The sequence below is a fragment of the Oncorhynchus nerka genome, linkage group LG6 (assembly GCF_034236695.1).
Source record: "Oncorhynchus nerka isolate Pitt River linkage group LG6, Oner_Uvic_2.0, whole genome shotgun sequence".
Lineage (NCBI taxonomy): Eukaryota > Metazoa > Chordata > Actinopteri > Salmoniformes > Salmonidae > Oncorhynchus > Oncorhynchus nerka.
The window spans coordinates 35463333-35479096 of record NC_088401.1 but is presented as its reverse complement, the minus strand read 5'-3'; the positions used below and the strand labels follow the sequence as shown (position 1 = coordinate 35479096).

The 15764-nt window shown below is 40.5% G+C and overlaps 2 protein-coding genes and 1 long non-coding RNA gene across 5 annotated transcripts in view; 2 read left to right on the top strand and 1 right to left on the bottom strand.

Annotated features, from left to right (window-relative positions):
- Positions 1-4721, bottom strand: part of ube3c (ubiquitin protein ligase E3C) — a 47919-nt gene extending 43198 nt beyond the window's left edge. For 2 of the 3 annotated variants that reach the window (XM_029661545.2, XM_029661546.2), the window contains exons 1-8: positions 4577-4720; positions 3871-4019; positions 3525-3578; positions 3315-3389; positions 2974-3120; positions 2746-2861; positions 1495-1652; positions 1127-1292 (exon numbers count right to left, since the gene is read on the bottom strand). In XM_029661545.2, coding sequence (XP_029517405.1) covers positions 1127-1292; positions 1495-1652; positions 2746-2861; positions 2974-3120; positions 3315-3389; positions 3525-3578; positions 3871-3939 — 785 coding nt within the window. In that variant the 5' untranslated portion in view covers positions 3940-4019; positions 4577-4720. Of the gene's footprint in view, positions 1-1126; positions 1293-1494; positions 1653-2745; positions 2862-2973; positions 3121-3314; positions 3390-3524; positions 3579-3870; positions 4020-4576 lie in introns of all 3 variants that reach the window. The other variant, XM_029661547.2, reaches the window with a different exon arrangement.
- On the top strand, positions 3741-9841 carry LOC115130414 (uncharacterized). The gene is made up of 3 exons (XR_003863769.2): positions 3741-3843; positions 4682-4891; positions 8731-9841. It is a non-coding gene; the product is annotated as an uncharacterized LOC115130414 (long non-coding RNA).
- A 204-nt stretch (positions 9842-10045) lies between these two features.
- On the top strand, positions 10046-15435 carry mnx1 (motor neuron and pancreas homeobox 1). Its single transcript, XM_065019546.1, has 3 exons — positions 10046-13249; positions 14128-14288; positions 14538-15435. The coding sequence occupies exons 1-3, from the start codon at positions 12634-12636 to the stop codon at positions 14823-14825; spliced, it is 1065 nt and encodes a 354-aa protein (XP_064875618.1). The 5' UTR covers positions 10046-12633; the 3' UTR covers positions 14826-15435.
- Positions 15436-15764: the final 329 nt, after the last annotated feature.

Here is a 15764-nt window from a genome sequence, read left to right as displayed (position 1 = left end):
CTTGAAGATTGAGCACTTTCAGTACAGAGCCAAAAGTCCGTTTCTAAAGAAAGGTGATCCTTTAAACTCATTAGGCTACCCAAACAAGGACAATAGAGTTTGACTGATAGAGTGGGTGTCTCCTTTCAGCTCTGAGTGCCCCAATATTGTCTTGTCAAACAGAGCTGTTTTGACCCGAGTAACTCTCACATCTGGTGGTCCCGGTCAGATAATTAGCTGTTGGAGTGAGTGTGTACCCAAGTTTCTCACACCCTGTCCCCTGCTATTCTTCAAAAAGAAAAGAATGCCCCCCCCCTCGTTTGTCATTAAGAATGTTTATAATTGAGAGCAAATAGTCGATATTCTGTACTCAGACTCTGGGTCAGTTTTATTGCTCGTTGTAAACAGGTTGGTGAATCAATTACAGTGTCCCCGCCGACTCGAAGGACAAACAAATGCCCCAAGTTTACATTATCGGTTTACTGGACAATTTTAACAGCATTCGCCACAGACAAAGGCATTCCGCTCCTAGCCCCTCGCTCTGCTCTTTCCCACGTGCTCAGCAGTCGCTGATGCAGGGATGCTTTGTGTGCGAGGGGGATTTCATGTGTTGAAGGTTCAACTTTGAGGGGGTCAGACTTCAGGACACTCTGTGTGTGTGTGTGTGTTCTAGTTAACTTCAGCTTCAGTTCATTTGTGTGTGCGTTTGACTGTTCTGGTGTGACTGTTGTGGTTTTACAGACGCTACTCCTGCTGTTATACTTGGAGTAGGGTAAAGTTACCCATAGACGCTGATCTTGGGTCAGTTTAGCATTTTTCCCAATAAAAGAGAAAACTCACCAGACCGATTGTCGTTCTGTACAGTCAGGGGCAGCACATTCACCGTTTTCCTGCTTGCCTTCGGCACAGTGTGCTACAGGGACCACCCGCCGGTGGACAACTGACAGCTGTCAATTTCACCCATTTCTACATGTAGAATTGGTTTGAAAGTGTATAGGGCCGGTACTCTGTTCAGAGGTAAGTACTCTCGGTCGGGAGACAATCGGCAATCCTACTGGTCTGTCCGTGCCTTAATGATTACGGTTAGGATTGATTGGAAGAGGGGAAGCTGATCCTAGATCTGTACCTAGGGGAGACCTCAACATACCTTGCGCCTGTAGTGCAGGAGGAGTAGGTAAAGTGCAGGGGCTTCAGCGTGTGCTCCAGCAGTGTGCTTGCCAAGGGGATAGCGTGTGCCCCATAGGGAGCATCGCTGTACTCCAGACTGGAAGGAAGCTTGTGATTCACTAGAATATAAAGTGACCTGTAGTATCCTGTGTGAGTGAGTGAGTGAGTGAGTGAGTGAGTGAGTGAGTGAGTGAGTGAGTGAGTGAGTGAGTGAGTGAGTGAGAGAGAGAGAGAGAGATTGAGAGAGAGATGCAAGTGGTCAAATTCAATGGGGCTTGAAAGTGAGCATTAACAACAAACAAAAAATATATTGCACTGTAACAGCAGTGAAACCATCAGGACACTTACCTTTCTGTACCATATAGTGCAAAATCTGCTCGATTAACGACGCTACACAATTCATGTCTTCAAGGACAGGAAGATAAGTTCTCTCTGAAGAAAAGATCTCCAGCATCCTCATGGGGACGGCAACATTCAAACTGTCATCCTTGCAGGTCTGCAGAAGTCTAGGAAAGATGGAGAAACACTGTTATAGGGGTGTAATAACGCCATATTTCATTGTTCAATGCATTCATGGCGGTAGGGTGAAGTTGCCCATAGAAGCTGATCTTGATTAGATTAATTAGGATCCCCATCAGCCGACGCCAATGGCAACAGCTAGTCTTACTGGGGTCTGACAGATAATGAAAAAGACATTACAGACATAAGACTTTACAATTTGCATACATAAAACTAATACATGTAGTGTGTGTGTGTACACATCTATCAATTACACATACATGTCAGTACATACACACAACAAATAGGTCACATGGGGTAGAGGCGTTGTGCCATGAGGGGTTGCTGTTTTTTGAAAGCAGGTTTGCTGTTCCCTTTCCCTTATAAGATGGAAGGGAGTTCCATGCACTCAAGGCTCTGTATAATACTGTACATTTCCTTGAATTTGTTCTGGACCTGGGGACTCGAAAAGACCCCAGGTGGCATGTCTGGTGGGGTAAGAGTGTGGGTCAGTGCTGTCTGTAATTTGAATATGCAAACAATTTGGTATTTCCTGTAACATTCATGTTTCTTATAAAAACAAGAAGTGACGCAGTCAGTCTTTCCTCAGCTCTTAGCCAAGAAAGACTGTCATTTATAGTATTAATATGAGCCCTCTGATTACAATGAAGAGCAAGACGTGCCGCTCTATTCTGGGTCACCTGCAGCTTAACTAGGTCTTTCTTTGCAGCGCTTGAACATATGACTGGACAATAATCAAGATAAGATAAATCTAGAGACTGCAGAACTTGCTTTGTGGAGTGTGGTGTCAAAAAAGCTGCGCATCTCTTTATTACGGACAGATATCTCAGCATCCTTTCAACCATTGAATCTATGTGTTTTGACCATGACAGTTCACAATCTAAGGTAACACCAAGTAATTTAGTCCCCTCAACTTGTTCAACAGCCATACCATTCTTGGATATTGGGTCAGTTTAACATTTCTTCCCCACTAATGGTTAAGGTTAGCATTGGAGGAGGGGAAGTTGATCCAAGATCTATACCTAGGGGAAACTTCCCCCCCAGAACGCATTCCTGAAGAATAGGTGTAGGCCCCATTACCTGCAGCAGGAGCCCAGGACCCTCTTGATCTGAAACACACACGTCTGTCTCTCGGGCCCTGCCAGCAGCTTCAAAAACTGCCCATTGTGTTTCACTAGGTTCTGACAAATCCATATCTACAGAGACACAGACAGAGATGTTGCGTCAGGTTCCCACACGCAAGGCATCACGTTTTACACAAGTTTTGAATTAGTTGTAACAACACTTCCAAAAAATGTTGGTCCTCACCAATCTCCATGAATCCTCACTCTGTCTGTAGAAAAAAAGGAGTTGCCTCGTTAGGAGACTGAGACTGGCAGCGTCGGACATTGGCGGTCCACCTTCTGACTGTGCCTGGCAGACGCAGCGGTCAAAGTTACCCCTCTGGATGGCATACTGGAAAAAAACAGGGTCAAAGTTCATTGACAGTTATAGGGATGATCACTTGATAGTGTACACAATGAAGTATCTATCCACATTGCCATCAGCAATACGAGGCTGTGGAAATGGGATTGCTGGCAAGATAAGTGAGAGTGGAAGGGTATGGCATAGACACCCAAGAATGAGCTAGTTCATGTTAGTAGACATACTTGCTGTTTTCGGTCATGGTATCCTCGTATATAGGACTGAATGACAATAGCGTTCTTCAATCTTCGTCTTTCATCCTTATTGAAGTTGAAAAACAGAGTAAATAAATACACAGTGAAATTAAATCATGTTTGGTTTTACAATCCAACTTTGTATTTGAAGTTCACGTAGGACGATTTTACATCACAAGTGTGTTTCACACAAAGGACTACCTCTCTTTTTCGCCTTTCCTCTTGTGTCCGGTGTAGAAGAGATGCTTTTTCCTCCTGAAAGCCAAAGTATATTAACATAGCTTGACACCAGTGGAGGCTGCTAATAATGGGCGGAACGGAGCAAATGGAATGGCATCAAATACCTGGACACTAATGTGTTTGATACGATTCCACTGATTCCGCTCCAGTCTTTACCACAAACCCATTCTCCCCAATTAAGGTGCCACCAACCTCCTGTGCTTGACACGACTAGTAGAAAAATTAAGTGAAGAAGCTAGCTAGCTATAGAAATTGCACAGTAGCCATTTCTATACAGAAGGTAAGGTAAATCTCATAGTGGTCTTACCTTTTTACTCGCTCCTCCAAGAGACACCTTGGGTCTTGTTTTGAAATCTCCCTCAAAGCTGAAGCTCATGGTTAGATTTTTCGAACCATCAATGAAAGATCCTTGACTTGGTTCAATTCAGGACTTTACAAAGTGGGTATTACAGCAATCTGAAAAAGAAAGTAAAACATGCCATTAATTTGCTGGCTGGTGGTCTGACAATTTGACGCCATCCAGAACTAGCTAGCTAAATTATCAACGTGTAGTTAGACACGTGCAATTGTTAGCTACACTTCCCACGTCGACAATATTAGTGGAAGAGACGTGAAAAAATATATACTTTTCACTGGTTGTGGAACTGCCTAGCTACTGTAGCTACAATTCCCCAACATAGCTAACTTAGCTAGATAGGTTAGCTAACGTTAATGACTCAGCAGCTTGTGTCTACATCGCTGTTGGTGGTCTGTCTGCCACTGCTTCAGAAATTCAATCACACCAGACATACAGACCCAAGTTACTTTATTTGTGCGTACATGTACATGACTCTTTTGACATTATAGCTAGCCAGTTAGCAAACGTTAGCTGGCTAACTTTACGGGGGAAGGTCGCCTTTCTAGCTACTAACGTTAGCTATCTAGCTAATCATGTCTATCCTCTTTAGACATCTTTGTTATAACACAATACATAGTTTGGACAAAAAAAAATGCAGAAACTGTATGTTGATTACCTTTGATTTATGAAATGACCAACAAATTAAAAAGTACATAAGACTTTTGTGCGATACTAAATTAAACAAACATGTATTGTTTTCTCCTTCTCCCCTTCTTTCCAGAAACACAACATAAACGAATACATCCGCCTCTTCAGAATAATGAAATCCGATTGGACGCTCGTTTCAATGCTCAAACGCTATTAGCTGAATGCAATGTCAACAAAACTCAGTTTGGCATTCTTGGTCCTCTCATTGGATCCTCTTCAGCTGGTGCAATTGTGCCTTGCTCCCGGGAGCAACAGGAAGCAGAGTGGATTTTCAATGGATTTGGTACGAATTCAAATCAACATGCACTAGTGGTTCTTAACCAGGGGTACTAGGACCCCTGTGGGTACTTCGACAATCCACAGGGGGTACTTGAGAAGATTTATGAGATGCATGAGGTAAAATGCACAAGAGGCGGTCCCCGAGCCGAGCAAAATTCAGGTGGTACAGTAATTGAAAAAGGTTGGGAAACACTGACATACAGTATGCTAATATTATTTATACTGCAATAGACATTAGAGTATACAATAGGCCTAGTTCAACTTCAGCTATCTCTAAAGAAGAGAGAAAATATATATAGGTCTGTGATATGCAATATGAATACAATGTTAGATGCATTAATAGTGTACATTTATGAATGGAAAGAAGACAAGATGTCAAGATATCCAAACCTTAAACATATTGTTTTATTATACAGGTTTATCGAAATTACTTGTGCACATGACCCTGGCTGTCTTATTTAGGAGTGGACTTGAAACTGCTGCTGTTCATTAGCAACGTGCATGCCCCGCCCACCTGACTATCTGTATGTTTCACCCACCTATAGTATTTCCTGTGTTGGAGGGGTCCAAAATCTACTTGGCACTTAAATCTCGCTGGATTGATTGTTTATATTTTACTCCTGCGACTCATTCTTCTCTTGCTTGTGCCTGTCGTTTTTTCGTTAACGTTTTGACCACGGAAACGTTTTAATGACCTGTCCAAAAACTCTGGTAATGGTTTAAATGGACTCGTCTATAAGAATGCTTAGTGGGGGCACTTACATCACAAGAAAGATAAGAAAGAAATAACTTTATTTTAATGAGTTTTCATTTTTTTGTGGAATTGAAAAAGTTTAATTTAATACAGTTGAAATGTTTACAAATTATTAGATGCACTGAAATGTAAGCAACTAACGAAAATGACACCTGGATTATCCTGCTATTGACACACTTGTTGAATTATGCAACATCATTTGACAACCAAATTAATGAGGCAGTCTCGACAGCGCAGGTGTAGGTAGGCGTCATATTAGCTCTCAAACTCTAGGCGGCATTCTGCCATTTTCAGCCACTAGCTTTGCCCGCTACTACCTCACGTGAACTACAATCCCAATGCTGTTTTTAAAGTTTAACAGTGTTAATAATCATGTCATCAAATGTTATTGGTCACATGCACATGGTTAGCAGATGTTAATGCGAGTGTAGCGAAATGCTTATGCTTCTCGTTTCTGACAGTGCAGTAATATCGAACAAGTAATCTAACAATTTCCCAACAACTACCTAATACACACAAATCTGAAGGGGTGAATGAGAATATGTACATATAAATATATGGATGAGCGATGGCTGAGCGGCATAGGCAAGGTGCAACAGATGGTATAAAAACAGTATATACATGTGATATGAGTAATGTAAGATAGGTAAACATTATTTAAAGTGACTAGTGATCCATTTTTTTAAGTGGCCAGTTACTAACTCTCTGAGTTAGTGATTGCTGTTTAGTAGTCTGATGGCCTTGAGTCTCTCGGTCCCAGCTTTGATGCACCTGTACTGACCTCGCCTTCTGGATGGTAGCGGTGTGAACAGGCAGTGGCTCGGGTGGTTGTCGTCCTTGATGATCTTTTTGGCCTTCCTGTGACATCAGGTACTGTAGGTGTCATGGAGGGCAGGTAGATGCGTTGTGCAGACCACAACACCCTCTGGAGAGCCTGTGATACAGCCCGACAGGATGCTCTCGATTGTGCATCTGTAAAAGTTTGTCAGGGTTTTGGGTGACGAGCCAAATTTCTTTCGCCTCCTGAGGTTGAAGAGGCACTGTTGAACCTTCTTCACCACACTGTCTGTGTGGGTGGACCATTTCAGTTTGTCTGTGATGTGTACGCCGAGGAACCTAATTTTCCACCTTCACCACTGCTGTCCCTTCGATGTGGATGGGGGAGTGCCGGGGGGGGGGTGCTCCTTCTGCTGTTTCCTGAAGTCCATGATCTTCTCCTTTGTTTTGTTGACATTGAGTGAGAGGTTGTTTTCCTGACACCACACTCCGATTGCCCTCACCTCCTCCCTGTAGGCTGTCTCGTTGTTGTTGGTAATGGCCACACAGTCGTGGGTGAACAGGGAGTACAGGAGGGGGTTGAGCACGCACCCTTGTGGGGCCCCAGTGTTGAGGATCAGCGAAGTGGAGATGTTGTTTCCTACCTTCACCACCTGGGGCAGACCCAACAGAAAGTCCAGGACCCAATTGCACAGGGCAGTGTGCAGTGTGATGGTGATTGCATCGTCTGTGGACCTGTTGGGGCGGTATACAAACTGAAGTGGGTCTAGGGTGGCCGGTAAGGTGGAGGTGATATGATCCTTGACTAGTCTCTCAAAGCACTTCATGATGATAGAAGTGAATACTACGGGGCGGTAGTAATTTAGTTCAGTTATCTTTGCCTTCTTGGGTACAGGAACAATGGTGGCCATCTTGAAGTATGTGGGGACAGCAGACTGGGATAGGGAGTGATTGAATATATCCGCAAACATACCATTTGATTGATCTTCTGTGATATGTCTTTGGAAGCTTATGGCCCTTTATCTTTCATCAGCAAGAAAGAATCCTTCCAATAAAAAAGATTCACTTCCTGTAGTAGTTTTGCATAGATCCATACAGCTATGGGTGCCTCCTCCAACTAGACTACACTTCTGCTACACTTCCCAAGGTATTCTTACCCACATGTGTTTGGAGCATGCTAGAAAGCTAATTAGCGCTGGTCTTCCTTCTGTTTTCTGTAAACAATCGCTGTAACATGGATATATGGAAACACTAAGCCTAACAAGGTGTGTATCAATTGAACCTTTTGTTTTTTGACAATAATTGCTTGCTGATATGAAAGATAAGACGGTCCTTATGCTTCCAAAACCATACCTCAAGCAACACAGGTTAATGTTCAGATTGAGGGTTGGGGCTCTAAACAAAACTCCCCCATACAGGTTGTGCTTTCATCCAATGACTCTTATGTGTAATGGAACTGAGAGTCATGATCAAGGGCTAGCCTCATATATATACTACAGTCATTGTCCTAAATAGAGCATGCTTTTTGTGGTTACAGCCCTGTTCCACCTGTTTATGTTAATTTCTTCATAATGCACATACCCCATTGTATTTGTGCAAATAATTGCCTTTCTTTTAACACAAAATATAAACACAATATATACGAGTGTATTCTAAGAAAGAAGGTGACGTTTTACATTAAATTGAATCGCTAACCTCCATTCATTATTTGTCTGTGCTATAATTCAGTCAATATCGGAAGGATTTTTACCATTCTAAAAGTTCGGATCCATTGTCCAACTGTTGCAGTTATTAGAATTGTTTTTAAAACCTTTTAACAATTTTGATGACCAATACTATTGTTCCCTCAATCTCCCATTTCTGTTCAGAAGGATTGATTGATGTAATCCTTTTTTTCTGTGTGAAAAGAGATAAAGAGCTAATCCAGTAACTCTCCTGAGATACTTAAGCCACTTTCCACCCTCCATTAAGTCAAAGGTCAATCATTTGTGCCATTTTATGTGCAATTAGAAGTCATACAGTGTATCATTGTCAAGATATTTTCATTATTTTATTGTTACAGTGATCTGCAGAAATGTCAGACATCAAGTTTTCAGTTTACCTGCTCACCCCCACAATCATTTCTGTCTTAAACACTTCCATGAAAACGTATCAACACATTCACACTGCACAGCTGAACAATTTCTTAACGTGGACAAATCACCATTGGTAAGTTAGCTGTTTAGAGTTGCCACAGTAATGGACAAAGGATAAAGGCACCCATTATGGCCTCATATTTTGTGCTTATACATGTTCACTTGTTTTTGTCTCAGGACCAAGTCAAGACATCAAGATGGGACTAGAGGTACACATTTCAAGATACCATAAACCTCTGGCATGTCAAAGATTAATTCAGTGTTGAAAAATGGAAGGACTGCATTGTGTTGTAGCTACATCTAATCAATTTAAGCACACAGGTTTGAAGTGTCTTTTTATAAAATAAATCATCATAATGTACTGTCTGTGGGATGTCACGTCACTACATTTCCCCTGAATAGGAAATAGAAAGGCTTGACAGAGAATAAGGAGAAAGGGGTTTTGGGTGATGGATGCTCCTCAAGGAAATTCATTGCAGTTTGCTAATGGATAAAAAAGGCTTTAGGGGGTGCAAATGTTAGTATTTTTTTTTCTTAAAAACACTTGATGTAAAAGTCTAAACAGTGAGTGTTAATCATACTCAACTGCGTCATCATCAATGTATTGCTTTTGAGCAGAAGGCATTGAACATTCATTGTGCTGAACACAAGTGCACTTTCTTCTTTATTATATTTAAATAGCGCCCTGTTTTGTCACATCCATTAGTTGTGATTTTCTTTGCTTGTGTTTAAAAATCCATGAAGGCAAATATATTAATTAAATAACAAATCACAGCGAGATTTCTTATCAGCATGCAGGTTGACCAGCTGCTGCTTCTGCAAAACCAAATAAACAAATAGCACTCCTTCAGAAAAAAAGAAAACGTCGGCCTAATAACTTAAAATAGCCAGGTTCGAAGATCTGTAATTATATTAAATAATAAACATGGTTGCTTAACACTTTGACAGGTGCACAATGAATCAATTCCATTGTCAATTGGAAACAAACTTTCGAAGATTCCCTCGACAACATTTCAGATCATCAATCACGGTGTCTCGTGTCATGGCGGAATGAATGGCCTATCTCGCGTCATCTCGTTTGGTTGAAATTTTACAACACGAAAGCAGACTGATTTGACCGTCACTCCATGTAATTGAAAATGTTCATTGGGTTCATGAAATAAAATAGTTTCACCGTAAACACGTTGGATTACAGAAAGTTAAACCTATAACTTTTGAAGGGTATAATTCCAGCAGACTATAGGTTGATGACGGAAGTGGATGGTGGTGTTGATGATTGGCCTAGGCTACTTGTTGTTTATGACGATGTGATTGGCCTAAACAACAATAACACCAATATGGATAATAATATTAATAATTATTTATTTTAACAATGTTGCACTATTAACAATAATGGATATTTATCTTAGAAAGAAAATTATCAACAATTTTGAGTAAAACGTTTTAAGTTTTGAATAATTTTCATTCATTGGATGTTTACTCAAAATAAATGATTAGGCCATTGCAATTGGTCACTTTTTTATGAGATCCTTAAAAACGACTGCTATTTTCCTCCAAAATAAAACAAGATCTGCATTATAATAGGCCTATAGCACAAGTTACATTCTATTGAGTGGTTCATGTCACCATGCTGAAGGACATTGAGATAAATGATCAATAGTTCTCTGCAGCCAAACAAAATTGATGGCACGTCTCCAACAAATTAGCCAGCAATACTGAATTTCAAGAAGGACGTTTAGACATATTGCGTGTGTTGCAGAGAAATTAGATCTCTACTCAGGTCCAGCAGTCTACAAAAAGCATATGCACAGGTCTTGCAGAATGTAATCTTCCCACTAATGATATTCAGTAATGGAGTCTATCGTCCAAGGTCTTATATGGAAAGAAATAGGCCTGCTCTGCTTCCTCAACAAATGACATTGAGAAAATGTGCCACAAATGTGCTTAAAAACAGTCCTATACATTTCAAGCCAGTGGTCATTTGTGCCAATTTAATTGAATGTGTTTATTGCAATAGAAGAGACAGTGCAGGTCCCCTTTAAATTGCATTTTCACAATGAACACATTTACCGAGGGTAATTAATATATAAACTATCTCGATTTGTCACTTTGATTTGTATTTTAGTTAATTGTGAAAGTAATTACGGCGCAAATGAACACCTTTCAGGAAAGACTGGGGTTTTAGGGTCCTCTTCCATCTCAGGGTGCCATATTAATTTTACCTCCTGTTGATGTGATGAAAAAGGGGAATAAATCTCCGTGATTGGTGCAGGCCAATAGTAAATGGCTTCATATTTCACTGGTGCTTTAATAGAAATATTCATGTGGCCCCTTAATGAAATTAAAACCGGGGTGGGGACAAAGCACAGATCTAACGGTGTGGCACTGTTAAGATATTAAGAAAATAATGAAAACGAGATGTTTTAGTGATTCAGAAGGCACAGATGCTGTTCATAAATTCCAAAACTACCGAAATTGGACTGTCAAAACGTTTTCTTAATGGATCTCAAAGCTCATCATAAAAAAATACAAATTAATCCATGTTCGAAATGCCGAAAGGAGAAAATTATCTGAGGCCTGAGCGAGATAAAAGTCATATCAAGATAACCTCAATGCCATTATTTGATTAACTTTTAGGTTCAGGATTAAGCCTTCTAATTTTGTGGTGCATACGTGGATTCACTTTACATGATGCCACACATCAATCTAAGACTCAGCTATTATTCCGTAATCGGTCATGATATTATCAAGGTTTCCAATTAAATGGTGATCCTTTACTTGGAACTACCCAGTGACTTGTTGATTTCCCCAGAGCAAATAAACGTCTGCGCAGTTCCCAAGAGAGTGGTTAGCTGATGAATTGACAAAAACTAATCAGCTTTATTGGGAGACAAGTTAAGGGCAACAGGGTGTCAATAATTCTCATCTTGACCTCTTCTTCCATTAACTTTAAGTGGCTTATTAGACCAAAAGGCAACCACCCCAGAGCTATAGGCCTACACGGAGCATATAGCTCAAATAACTAACTAATTTATGCTTCATATTTTGTGCGCTCAATTGTATCCGGCTACTATGGATTTTTCACACATTTTTGTCTCAATTGATGACAATTAGTGCACTTTCATAATTGCGTTTCCATAATTGTCATACATTAGAGCCTAAAATCTCAAAAATGTGTCGTGGTTTTGCATGTTTTCTTGGAAAACGAAGTCTACAGCATGAGGCGGGGTGTGTATTTAGCAGCTGCAAGCCGAGACATAAAGGAATAGATCCAGGGGGCAGCTAGGTCAGTTCAGAATCTTCAAATATATATGGTCTTACCCTAATTAGAAATATTTTATAATTTAATACACTTTGAAAAGTCAAATATAATTAAAGGAGCTAAAAAATGAAAATGTGTTGCATTGAGTTCATCCCAGAACACACACAAAAAAACTCCAGTCATCATATAACCTTTATTTTTTCAGGGTTCCGGGAGGCTATGCACTCCATGATATCAAGACAGTTAGGCCTACATTTCACATTTATATTGTGGGACAGAGCAAAAAAATGTAGGACTTTTCGATCTCTCGGGTTTGGGTAGTGGCATAAGGCAGGCTCTTAGCTAGATTTCCCAGTTGGGCTCGTAAGATCTCCGGGTCATGCATAGACATAGTTTTTCATTTGTGACGTTAAACTTTCGGGGGGAGCTACGGTGAATGGCAAACGATTCTCTTCACAAAAAAATCATTTTAATAGTTTCCTATGGTTGCAATCATCAGGCGTTGAAGTATTCACAGTGGAATTAAATTAAAGTTACATACTGTAACTCGAAATAATGTCAATACAAGCTCTCAAACATTTTTTCTTAAATGTATCCGTTTTATGCAACATTTCGATCATTTTCCTTGTATAATGAAAATATGATTAAAAAAAAAACGTATTTAAAAACAACAACCAAAAAGTGGGGCGGTTCAATTATTGGAGAGGTATGCAATGTGCCGAAAAAAACGCACGGTGAACATGTCTTGAATTGACCAATGGGACAACTCCATGCCAAATGGGTGGAACCAATCCCCTACCGAATAGGAATGAAGTGTCATGTGGAGTTTCACCGTTCACACTTTAACCAAGATCAAAACTTTGAGAGGTGGAACAACAACGACACTTCAACATCGTTTTGATAGGCAACTAACTGTTCAACGTCTGCAAACGACGGGGACACTGGTTCAAATGGAGAAATCTACAAATTTCCGCATCGATGCGCTTCTCGCTGTTGACCCGCCGAAGGCGCAGACATCTCCGCTTGCGCTTGTGACTTCTTTATCCTCCTCTTCCATTTCATCGTCCGGAAGTGTACGAGCCTCAGAATTGAATGCCGACTCTTTAAGGACTGAGACCCCGTCTCCACCGAGGATTTCCTCCTGTGGTTTGATTCCTAAACCGGGCTTCTTGAACAGTCCCCACAGTATTGTTGGATTACATCCACAGAGTAGCGCAGGGATCCCTCCCCAGGCTCTCTACGGCCACCCCATGTATACCTACTCCCTCGGGCAGCACCCTGCCCTGTCCTATTCATATCCTCATGGGTCCCATCACCACCATCCCAGTGACTCCCTCAAACTGTCTGCCGGGACCTTTCAGCTCGACCACTGGCTGCGAGTCTCCACAGCGGGAATGATGCTACCCAAAATGCCCGATTTTAACTGTGAGTATTGTGAGTATACCTGTTTATTTTTCATCGTTTTTGTCGTCTATGCTTTTACGTTATTTTTGGACTTCTAATAAAGAATTGTTTTTGCTTTACACGTGGCGAGTAAATTCGTGCATTTTACATTATTGATCCATTGATGCCTTTACATTATGGCCCCGTGACTTGAAGAAATGTTCCCAGCCAAAAAGGCTGTTTGAGTGAGAGGAGAGAGGGTGATAGGTTTTCAGAGAGGAACTAAAATGGACAGATAATGGACAGTGGGAAAGTGACAGAAGAGTGTGAAACCCACAGCCGACACACTGTTTGCTCACCAGATACTGCCTTTTTGTTCCTGTTCGTTTTAACAGATTTGTTCAAAATGAGGTGGCAAATAGCTTAGGTCTCATTGAGTACTTATTCTATGGCAATGTTAGATGTTGGCTCTAACAATATTTTGGCAATTTTGAACCGGAACTCGTACTGTTTCTCGAGGAGGCAGTGTGTATAAACGCAGCCATTTGTTATCCCAAAGGCTCTCTATATATGTTCAATTTAAATCCGGTTCAGTTCAAGCTTTTCGCCATTTAATATTCAGCAACAAATTCCCCATTTTAACCTAAAATTATTACCGTTTGTTTTTCAATTAGCTTATTACAAAATTGTATCTTGCAAGCCAATATCATAGGTTTAAATGAAATTGTTATCTCAATTAGGACCCATATACCTATTATTCCTCCGTTTTGCAGGCATATAAGGAGTATTAATATAGCCTAGGTCTGCTATATACTGCCTATAGAATAATGCATCCAAATGCGTGAATATTCCTAATGTAAATGCACGCCCGTTGTCATGATTTTTTCTTGACCTTATTACTAGAAATTGACTTATATTTTGTTTTCTAGCTCAGGCCCAATCAAACTTGCTTGGAAAGTGCAGAAGACCAAGGACTGCATTCACAAGTCAGCAGCTCCTGGAGCTGGAGCATCAATTCAAACTAAATAAGTATCTGTCGCGACCAAAGCGCTTTGAAGTGGCTACATCGTTGATGCTGACGGAAACGCAGGTATATAAGAGCTACATTTCCAACAATTACATGTTTGTTTGAGAGACATTGTAAAACATACCACTATTAGGCTATTCAATCAGTTTTACACTGTTATTTAGTTGTGTGTTATATAGTCAAGTCAGGTGGTGCTGGAGGTGCCCATTACGCACGGCGCTTACGCGTATTAAAAAACGGCCAATTAATAATTGAATAACTTTTTTTTTTTCAAAACATTGCCTCATAAATATTTGTTATTTTCATTTGCAGGTGAAAATTTGGTTCCAGAACAGGCGGATGAAGTGGAAACGGAGCAAGAAGGCCAAAGAGCAAGCCGCGCAGGAGGCAGAGAATAAGAAAAACAACAAAAACGGCCCGGAGAAAACTGACGGACAGGAAAAAACGGATTATCAAAAGACTGGTTCTGCAAAAAGTAACAGAATAAGAGACTTCAGGGACAGTGACGATGATGACGGTGGCAACTTCCTGTACAACTCCTCGGATTGCTCTTCAGACGACGAGAGAAACCACACCAGTGATATAAGTCCACAACCTTGAGACAGGGACAAGGAAACGTGGGACAAGGAAACGTGCATTTTTGAAAAACTATACACTCCTTAAACTACAGATGCATGTAGGCCTACAGTAATAAAAACATTAAAACCTACCCGGAAATTCAGAAATTAAATGAGAATAATTTGGAAAACACTAAAGGATCCATGCCTGACTGAGATTCAGTGTGTGCAGAATGGCTCTAGCAAGCAAGGTCAGATTGACGTTTTAGAAGGTAGTATTGAGGTACATTATTTGTAACATTGCATGGTTTTATGTGATAATGTCATGTTTTCACTCAGTTGTTTTAGGACCCTAATGTCCACTACAATCATATGGGTTCTCCACTATAGGGGTTATTATCATAATATTTTGATATGGCGAGCAATTGTAAATTCAGACATGCATTTTCTTTTGTTTTATGTTTTTGAACATTGTGTGGTTTTACACTTATGTCATTGCGTCATATAGGCCTACCATTTACGTACAGAAAAATGTTATGCGTTTATTTTTGTACACTGTGTTTATAAAATGTCTACATGTCTGCATGCTAAATTATTGTTTACCGTCTCCCATGGTACAGACGACATTAAATAAATGTGTTTTTCAATGCTGACGAATGTGAATCTATTAAACACACTTTTCCAACTATGATCCCATTTTGTAGGCAATGTGGTCTTAGTTTAGAGGTCATTATTTTTTATTTAACTAGGCAAGTCAGTTAAGAACACATTCTAATTTTCAATGACGGCCTAGGTTCAGGGGTAGTCAACAGATTTTTACCTTGTCAGCTCGGGGATTCGATCTCGCAACATTTCGGTTCCTATTCCAACGGTCTAACCACTAGGCTACCCTGCGCCCCATCATTTCCCTTCAGGTCTCAGTATAACTTTGAGTGATAAAGACTGTTGATTTTGTTTGATCAACACATAGTCGGGAAGTCTG

Coding starts and splice junctions, on each gene's coding strand:
- mnx1 (XM_065019546.1), top strand. CDS start 12,634: ATGTGGAGTTTCACCGTTCACACTTTAACCAAGATCAAAACTTTGAGA. Junction 13,250..14,127: donor CGATTTTAACTGTGAGTATT/GTGAGTATACCT, acceptor TTTGTTTTCTAG/CTCAGGCCCAATCAAACTTG. Junction 14,289..14,537: donor TGATGCTGACGGAAACGCAG/GTATATAAGAGC, acceptor TTTCATTTGCAG/GTGAAAATTTGGTTCCAGAA.